The sequence below is a fragment of the Vigna radiata genome, chromosome 10 (genome assembly GCF_000741045.1).
Source record: "Vigna radiata var. radiata cultivar VC1973A chromosome 10, Vradiata_ver6, whole genome shotgun sequence".
NCBI classification, from domain to species: Eukaryota; Viridiplantae; Streptophyta; class Magnoliopsida; order Fabales; family Fabaceae; genus Vigna; species Vigna radiata.
In genome coordinates, this window is record NC_028360.1 from 18,176,233 (window position 1) to 18,186,326 (window position 10,094).

The 10,094-nt window shown below is 25.4% G+C and overlaps 1 protein-coding gene across 4 annotated transcripts; it reads right to left on the reverse strand.

The window, feature by feature from the left end:
- Window positions 1-3,023: 3,023 nt before the first annotated feature.
- On the reverse strand, window positions 3,024-6,474 carry LOC106775471 (NAC domain-containing protein 73). Of its 4 annotated transcripts, none has more exons than XM_022787329.1 (4): window positions 6,264-6,474; window positions 5,931-6,116; window positions 5,583-5,781; window positions 3,024-3,835 (listed from the first exon to the last, which is right to left on the reverse strand). In XM_022787329.1, the coding sequence occupies exons 2-4, from the start codon at window positions 6,078-6,080 to the stop codon at window positions 3,237-3,239; spliced, it is 948 nt and encodes a 315-aa protein (XP_022643050.1). In that variant the 5' UTR covers window positions 6,081-6,116; window positions 6,264-6,474; the 3' UTR covers window positions 3,024-3,236. The 4 variants fall into 4 exon arrangements, with proteins under 4 accessions (XP_022643050.1, XP_022643048.1, XP_014518080.1 ...); XM_022787327.1 differs by having other exon boundaries at window positions 5,931-6,172; XM_014662594.2 differs by having other exon boundaries at window positions 5,592-5,781; window positions 5,931-6,172; window positions 6,264-6,469.
- Between the last annotated feature and the right edge of the window lie 3,620 nt (window positions 6,475-10,094).

Consider the following 10,094-nt stretch of genomic DNA (forward strand, 5'->3'; position numbering starts at 1 on the left):
ACTTGATATGTCTTAGGCGTATTTTTAGGATGTTACATTAATAAATGTTATTCTATCATAAGAAGGTTTAAATAAATAAATAAATATATAAATATATATATATATATAAATAAGTAATAATGAATTATTTTGAGTTGTTTAAAACTTTTTCAACTAAAATTACGAGTTTCTACGTGACTAATTTATACGAACACGAGATTTCTTATTCGAACATTCTTCAAAATTATTTTACCATTATTATATTTTGTTTTCTTCATTAAATTTTTATTAGTATTAATACAAAAGTATGTTGCGTGCATTATACTGAGAAGCTGAGCTTCACAAAAATAGCAATGGCAAATAATGAGGGCAAAGACTAATTATAATATTGAAAAAAAAAAATTAGGTATGCAAATGCTGAATATTAAAAAGCTTTTTATTTTTGGAAAAGCAAAAGGTTTGGTCTTAATAACTTATAATCAACCTACTTTCCACTAATAAAATAGACAGCTAATGACAACCCAATAACAAAACCAAATCAGTGTCTGTTTTTTAGTCATCTAAGTTTGATTATTGAGTAAACATCCAACTTAAGAAAGACAAATTATACTTGTGCAAGCAACAAATAATTAGAAATAGATTAGTATCTCATTGAAAAAACATTGTGTAAAATTACTTTATACCTAATATAATTTATTAAGAAAATTTTGTTACATATAATTTCATAACTTTAAGAAATTTTAAATATATTAAATTTTAAAAAATTGTAAAAAACAAAAAAAAAAAATTAAACTTCTCAAATTTTAATTTTCTTACTTCAATATGTATTTCTTTTATCTCGAAATACAAAAATGATTACTTCAATTCTGAAGACACCAATTAACAATAATCCGTACAAACTTTAACCAAAAAATATATGGTTTAAAATTAGTGAAAATTATTATTATTGATATTGGTTAAAATACTTGGACAAAAAATCAGTTGATAAATAGTTCTCATCTATATTGATAGATAAATAATTCTAATACGGTCAATCAGAAAATAATTTATATTAACATTGAAAACCTTAGTCATTAGTAAAAAATCTTATTGGCATATGTACAAAATTCTAGTTGGCATTGACCAAAAACTATTTTTGATAGGGTTGGTAAAAACATTTCTTATTAACATTAGTTGAGATGTAATTTAATCTATTTTGTGATTAATTCCTAATAATAATATCAATAAAAAATAATAATTATTGATGTTAACAAAAATAACTAATTAGATGGGAAATAATATTTTTTTTATATCAATAATAAAAAAACAACATTAATAATGACCATTGGTATTTATTATCTATCGACTTATAAATGAGTTAGACGTAAGTATTGTATTATTGTAGATATTTATTATTTACATAAAATTAAAATAAAATTTAATTTACATTTTATTAAATTAAATTTAATTAAAATTAAATTTAGTTTATATTTTATTAGGTTAAATTTAATTAAAATTAAATTTTAATTTATATTACATTTTATATTTTGTTTTACCATTTTATTTTAAAAATTTATAAAATATATATTTTTAAATATTTATAAATATTTATGAGTATTCTTTTAAACCATGAATAAGAAATTCGCTCACTTATTTGATCCATATTGTTATTAAAATTGAGTTGATGATATTCTAATTAATTAATGCAAAATAAATATAAAAATATTTATATTTAAAATAAAACTTGTATGAAGAATCTCAATTTTTGTTATATGCTTTTATATAAAATTTGAAATGATATAATTTTAGATAATTAAATTATTCTTACAAAGTTTTAATTTTTTTTTTTAATTTTGCAAATAACCTATAAGACAAATGAAAACTTTTCCATGAATGTTTTTCTTTTGTAATTTCCATTCTTAATAGATGAGTTTTGTAAGATGGATATGCGCGTTTTCCAATTTTTTGTTCAAATTTCACAGGTAATTGACTTTAGTCAATAAGTTAGCGCATAATACATGTTTTTATTAACTTATTTTATGTTGTTGGGTAAGCAATTTATATTATCAATAAATATATATTATTTTCAAAATGATGTTATTTTAAGAATAAAAATAATTTTTTTTTAAATTTAATTTTATTAAATCATTAAGTAATTAAAAATTAGAAAAAGATAAAGTGAAAAGTTCAAAATTTAATACTTTAAATATAAATTATTATTTTTTAATTACTTTATACTTGTTTAATATTTAAAAAATAAATTAAAAATATTAAATAACTTAAAAATTAACTTTTGAAAGATTTGTTAATAAAAGAAAATAAATAAAAAAATAAATTTATTAGCGTTTTCTTCTTCTTCTAAAGAATAGATAATTTTCATACACAAATGACATTAAAATAAACAGAAATAAAACAAAAATAAAAAATATCAAATGACTCTACGGGATAAACTCATGGAACAAGTAACAAAGAATCTACAACTTTGACATTATTTATTGATTTAAATGCGTTTCTCAATTAACAATAAAGCAAAAAATGTATCATACAGTGTAAACAATCCAAATGTTATAATGAAACGTGCTTGAAACAATAAATAAAGTTAAAAAAATTTGGTAAAAAAGAGACTAAAAGGAAGGACTAAATTACACCTTAGTTTAAAAATGAACTAAAACCAAAATCACCCTAAAATATTGGGATTAAAAACATTAGATAGTTCTCTTAGGTAGTCAAAACTCAATAACTTGTCAATACAATTTAAGATTGACTTGAAACTTTATAAAAATAAAACCCACATATATCAAAGTCTTATGTCAAATATTTACATAATCTCCCCAATGTAATTTCGGTAAAAATATTCTAATAAATACTGCTATTACATCATAATATCTATAAACACATTCTAGGAAAGTACATATTCCCTAAAGTTAAAAATCAAACTAGAGTAATCCAAATACATATATATATATATATATATATATATATATATATATATATATATATATATATATATATATATATATATATATATATATATATANATATATATATATATATATATAGAGAGAGAGAGAGAGAGAGAGAGAGAGAGAGAGAGAGAGAGAGAGAGAGAGAGAGAGACACCTAGCCTGGCTCTAAACTTCTACTCCATATGTATCTCAACAAGGAAGCCAGCTTACTAGTTCAACTGTGTAATTTCTTCATCCTATAACTGGGCATATAATAAATACTATAATTAAATTAGTATGGAAAACCCTATATCAAGCACTTCTACACTTTACCTAGAAACTCTTCCCATTGTTAGTTTCAAATCTTGCTTTCTTTGCATCCATAGCATAGCGAATGTAAGAGTGATCAGCTGCAACAACCGAGCTGGGAATAATTAGTTGTGTGGAGCTTTCCCTATTATAACTCAAATGGACATCATCATAATTTATGTAAGGAGCATTGTAGCAATCCACAATAGTTGTAGTTTTAGGCGTTGATGTTCCATCAGCATTCAACATTTTCTCGTACGGCTCCTCTATGATATTGGGATTATTACCGGATTGTCTGGGTTGTGTCTGATAGAAAATCTTTGAAACAACTAATTCTCCATCTTTCTCTTCTTCAGTGCTGCCAAGATGATATTGATGCATCACCCAATTAGTCTTCTCAGGCTTCCTTTTCCTGCCATAGTTGGTGTAGAGTACTAGTATTTTTTTAAAGCCCTTCACAGCACCACCAGCTGCAAAAACAGCTCTAGTTTTTCCCGTTTTATGCCATCTTGTTTCACTTCCTTCTTCATCTGTGTGAACCTTTCTTCTTTTCCTTGTTCCAGTTGTGTATGCTTTTGATGGCCTGTGAAAGAAGTGGCGGATTTGTCCATCTTTTCCCACTCCTGCATTTCGTCATATAAACTAGATTTTTATATAACCATTACCACGTAACATATATATTATTTTCTGTACATAATACAATACATATACAGTGAAAGAATGTTGTTCTCTAAAGGAAACATAGCAAAATCATGACAAATACGAACGGTCAATTTTCTAATGCATTCATAATTTAATAGACGATTCATATTCTCATCAATTGAGATTAGTCTCTTTATTCTCTTACGTGACTTGCTCAAACGATCAGCTATTAATAATGAAAGACTTGTAATAAGTAATGAAACATTGTATTGGTGAATGTTATTAAGGAAAAGGAAAATGATAGACATCCATGGTAAATACATACACAGATATACAGCTTATATGACACGATGAAGAAACATATAAACAGAGAAAAAAAATGTGTTATTTCATTACCATACAGCTAATTTAATGATAAGGTTATTTAGAATATGGGAATTTTCAAGCATAAAGTTATGAAAAACAAAAGTACAGGTCATATTTGGTGAGACAAATTGAGTTTCGTGTGCAATATTTTTTTTTTCCGGGACAAAATGGTAGTTAAGAAATGAATAAAATGAGGAAGGATGATTTTTAAGGCTAATTTTATTTTTTCAAGTGTACAAGTGATTTATAGATGAAAACAAAAGTTATACCTACCCAAAATACATATACATATACATACATTTGATAAAGTATGCGTATATTTTATATGTATCAATACTCATGAATCGTTAGCTATACTTCAATTAGATTAAGGGTGTGGTTGAAGCATCATAGAAAAAGAAAAGAAAATTACTTGCTTTAGTTCTAAAACTTAATGATATATTCTTTTAATTAACATTACAAATGCCATTCTAAAAAACTAATATTTTAGTAATTATACATTTATAAAAAGTTTTACATTATGAATCACTACTAATAATATTTTTAAGATAATTATAATAAAAATTAAATAAAATCATTATGAATTACATTTTATAATTAAATAATCAATATAAAGGTTTAAATATGACATAAAATAAAATTAAAAATTGTTATAATTATGGGCTGATTTTCATTTTTGGATCTTGTTACATGGGTAATTAATGTAAGATAGAATGCCACTTTTGAGTTAGGTAGTCATTGCTAACTTAAGAACTTTCTTGCAACATACTTGAACAAGAAGTTAGTTATATAGAAAAGGTGCCTCGTTCTAATATGTTTCTTTGTTTCAACATAAATCATCTTAAGAACGACACATTCTGGACGGAAAGTTTTCTTTGCCACGTTACATTAGCAAAAACAACGAATCAAGAAAGACACAATTTGTTCAGGCTGTCCAACTGAATTCATATATATGTATATATATATATATATGCCAGAATTTCCAACTCATCTGAATTTTGACTACATATCTTTAAATAAGATGATTGTTTAGAAAGGCCATTTTTAAACCAAAAAAATAAATAAATTATATTACAATGTTAATATCTTAGATCTGATTTCATACTGAGAACATAAAATGTTCTGCTGTCATATTCAACCGCCTTATGATTACAGATATGTTTTCAAAGAAAAAATCATTTCATTACTAAAACAATTAATTTCATGCATGCGGTATCGTGTCCGGCAATACGTGTGTCTCTCAATAAATAAGAATTTCATTGATGCATACACAACATATATTCAATAGGTATTTTGAAACACCATACTATATTACTAAGTAGAGAAAAAATAATATTAATTAAAAATAAAATAAAGCAAAACCTGAAGCACCTGGTAGTTTTTCTGGGTGTGTAGAACAAATCCCATTCTCGCCTTCGAGAGTTGGTATGAACTGATCAATAAGGGGATGAAGCTTGCATGCATCAGATCCCACTTTTGCCTCTAAATGCTCTAGTATTTCTTGGTCATTTGGGTCAAATTTCACTCCAGCTGGTAACCCCGGCAAGTCATGAATTCCACCCTAACAGTTCATCGCACGTACAATACAAAAGTGATTAAAGGCGGTGCTTAAAACAACAACTTTAAAAGATGAAAGCATAATCATATATAGGTTAAGGAAACATACGTATTTAAGGATTAGAAATAGAAACATTGAAGTATATGTAATACCTGATCTTTGAATTCAATGTTATGACCGCAGGAGGAGCATGTTACAGTTCGAATTTCTTCGGGGAGTTTTATGTCAGTAACACTAGTCTTTTGAGTAATAGTCATTGATTCAATCATCTTCTCCTCATCAAAGTCATTACACCATGTCATCTTTGTGTTAGTTTCCTTTTGCACATGCACGTATATCTGAAAAAGCAAAAACTTTTTAATTTTCTTCCAAACCCTCCTACAATATCAGCTCCCTAAAAAAACAAGATGAAAAAGGGTTAAGAAAGGTAAAGCTAGTTGATTCTGAATCAAGCGTATAGTTGCTAAGAGAGAATTTAATCGTACCGGGATTCCAGATTTGCTTCTTCTTACGTAGTCTCTACGATTCAATTATTGAGCTGAGTTTGATTTCCCTGACTGGTTGGTTCTTGTTGGGAGAGAGAAAGAGAAAGCGGATATAGAGATTATAAAAGGGGCAGAAATATAGGGTGGGTCTAAATAATATTGGGAAAGGTTGCTTGGAGACCACGTTTGGCTACGCTCTCGTATGTACGCTTGTATCAAGGAATAAGTACATACACTTTTTAAGGCGGTAAGTTTCAAAATAACTAAGTGCACTTTTCCTAATTAAGCAATTTTAAAAGGGTATCTCATTAAGCAATTAAAAGTTATCTCATTAGACATGAAAACTAAAACCTTGCGTAAGCCCCGTGTTTATTTTTTAAAGAAATTATAATTTGTTTAGATTTTTTTTTCTGACATTTTAGAAAATAACATTTGTAAGTTAAATTTAGTTTATTTATAAATTAAGTTAAGAAAACTTTTCATAACTTTATTTTTTTAAAGTGTCAAATTTAATTGGAGTGCATGAAAAGATATGTAAAAAATTACACGTCATACATGTACATAAGAACAGATAAAAAATGTTGATGTAGAATATGACGACAGATGCTGTACATTCCAATTATTTGCCTTGTTCAAAGAGATTTCACATTAATTAAAATAGTCAATATCTCTCGCTGCACCTTTAATTTCCCTTCACACTCATACCATACCTATCATTCATCCTCGTATATTGTCTACTGGAGACAGCAAAAATGTGTTCAGAGTTTCATGCAAAGCGTGTTAACCATTGTCTTAGAGATATACAACGTTAATAACGAATGTATATGTTGAGGAAGTAATTTGATGTTAAATAAGCGTTGAATGTAGTTTCACTTCATAGTGTTATATTACGTAAGAAGACATGCAACGCTCATTGAATTTTTGCCTTTGGATATTTGATTTTCTGTTAAATGTTTCTCAACGTGTTTCTTTCTGTGTCTGGCTTAGGCATCTTATTTATATTATTCCATTAGAAGAGAGATTATGCTATGGTACTGGAGAGTTTCTGCCAAAGTGATGGACGTTGTTTGGATGTTTGGTAAGCGGTGACAGGTCACGTTCGAAGGGATGTTTTTGTCAATGTGCATTGAAGTAAATTTGATTTGGGATGATGTGATTTGTTTAAGAAGTTGAATTCAAAATAGGAAGAATGGACGCGGGGACAGAAGAGTATAGCCATCGATGTTATAATTTTCCACTTGGCATCCGCCGACACGTCTTTGTGAGCTTCTCCGAGAAGCCACGCAACGCAAGACTAGCTTAAGCCTTAAGTTTTTTGTTTTTGTTTTTTTTGTTGTTTTTTTAACGAGGATTTTTCCGCGGAATACGTATAGTATACGCACAAGGAATGTCTATTTTAGCAAGGGAAAAACTTCCTTTAACAACACTTTTTTAACAATTTTTTGACAACACATACGTGACAGTTTGTGATTGGTCCGTTTTAAATATTTTTTAAACATAAATTCAAATAGACCAATAAAATGATGACATGTGTCTCGTTGTCAAAAAAGTTATCAAAAAGTGTTGTCAAAATATCATTGTAAGTGTGTCAATTTTGCTTTTAAAAAAGTTCTAAAAAAAAAACTTCAATTAGTTTTTCAAGTTTTTTAGTAAATTTTTTTTATTGTCATATTTGATTTTTGACGCACGCGATATTTTCAGTGTCTGGTCATGGTAGTGTTAATATCATTGTATTGATTTTAATTTACTTTTTTTATATATTTTTTATTTAGATTAGTTTTATTTATTTTTTAAATGGAGTAATATTATACATTTTCAAATTCACACAAAAATTATTATTTATATAATTGTTATATTCATATTTGTTTGAGATAATTGAGACACTTTATCAAAAGTTATCAAAATTTAGAATGTAATTGTAGTTTTTTGATAAATACAAACCAACTTAAAAATATGGAGCATCTGACTAATTAACACTTTTATTTTCTTGTTTTATTTTGATATTTTCTTAGTACCACAAAAATTATTATAATTTATACAAAATATAAATCATAAAAAGATTAAACTAAAAACATATACAAAAATTTATATTTTAAATATAAGTTATTTTTTAATATTTTATTAAAAAATCAATTAATTTGAAGTTATAAATGAATTAAATTAAGAATAATGAAATAGTATTGATAAATTAGATTACAGATAAAATAAATGAATAAAAAGGTAAAAAGAAAGTTATTATAAAAAAAAGAAATTAGAAAATAAAATAAATAGATAAGAAAAGTAAAATAATTTTCATGACAACAAAATAAATATAAATAAAAAAATAAAAATGTCAAATGATTAAATAAATTAACTTTTATTACATTTGTCAATAAAATAAAATGGATAATAAGATAAATTTGTTAGTATGTTATTTTCTCATATTATAATATTGTTATATTATAATAGATAACTTTCACACATAACAATAAAATAACTATAATTAATAAAAATAAAAAATGTCAAATGATTAAAAAAATAATTTTTAATACACTTATCAATAAAGTAAGATAAATTTATTAGTATTCTTTTTATTATAATATAATTTTTATTATTAGTGCATTTAATACAATTACATAGAATATATATTTTTACAATAAATAAGATAAATAATTTCTTTGATAATTAAAAAGATATTTATAAACATTCTTAAAAAAAAATAGTTATGATGGGCAAAAACATGTATTTTTAGCGATATTTACAATTATGACTTTCAATAAAAAAAAATCATCAATTTAAAGAGTTAAATAACATTTGTTCCAATTTAATCATTTAAAAAAACTACGGCATCCTACCTGGTATTTTCTAAATTATTTAATATTGCGTACGTTATCCTCAATGAAAACATGTTCCTATTTTATAGAGGAGAAATTATGTATAATTGGCATATCCATCTTTTGAGAGTATACACGACTCGTAATTAGTTTAAAATAGTCTATATATTACTTAAACAAACCACATGTATCTAATATTTTATCTTTACCATATAAATTTAATAACATAAGAAAATAAATTATTTATTTTGTGAATATAAAAAGAATATATTGATAATTTAGGTCAAGATACTCAATCCATAAATAAACTGCATGTAATTATATAGAGAGATAAAGATAGATAGATAAAAATACTAAATTGAAGATAGGAGAGACTTGTAAAAAGTCTTTCATGATAAAGGAACAAGTAACACCGAATCTACTACTTTGACATTGTTTCACCACCCCCATTCAAAGAAAAAGAAGGTTCTATTGCATAAACTTCCCAGAAAAGTTGCTCAGATGTATTACATAACATTGAAACATCTCACCAATTTACGTAGGATTGAGGGGGTGAGAAACTCGATTATGAACAAAAATAGAATATATAAATACATTAGATAGTGCTCTTAGGTAGTCAAAACTCAGTAACTTGTGAATTTAAATATGAATTAAAAGTCTATAAAAATAAGACTGACACGTATTAAAGTCTAAATGATTTATGTTATAGGTGATTAATTATAATAATAGACAAACATTAAGTTTTAACATTTTATGGAAAAGTAATGGCAGATCTTTTATATAAACAATTCATATTATAGAGTTAAACAATCTCTCTAATATATTCCGGTAAAAATATTCTGACAAATCCTGCTACTACATCATAATATCTATAAACACATTCTAGGAAAGTACATGTTCCTTAAAGTTAAAATTAAACTAGAGTAATCCAAATACATACATACATACATATATATATATATATATATATATATATATATATATATATATATATATATATATATATATATATATATAT

Bases quoted from the DNA above. Each gene is read 5' to 3' on its own strand.
- LOC106775471 (XM_022787329.1), bottom strand. From the start codon at position 6,080: ATGACATGGTGTAATGACTTTGATGAGGAGAAGATGATTGAATCAATG. The intron at 5,782-5,930 runs GTATTACATATA...ATGAACTGTTAG, and splicing joins ACATTGAATTCAAAGATCAG to GGTGGAATTCATGACTTGCC. The intron at 3,836-5,582 runs GTTTTGCTTTAT...GACGAAATGCAG, and splicing joins AAAACTACCAGGTGCTTCAG to GAGTGGGAAAAGATGGACAA.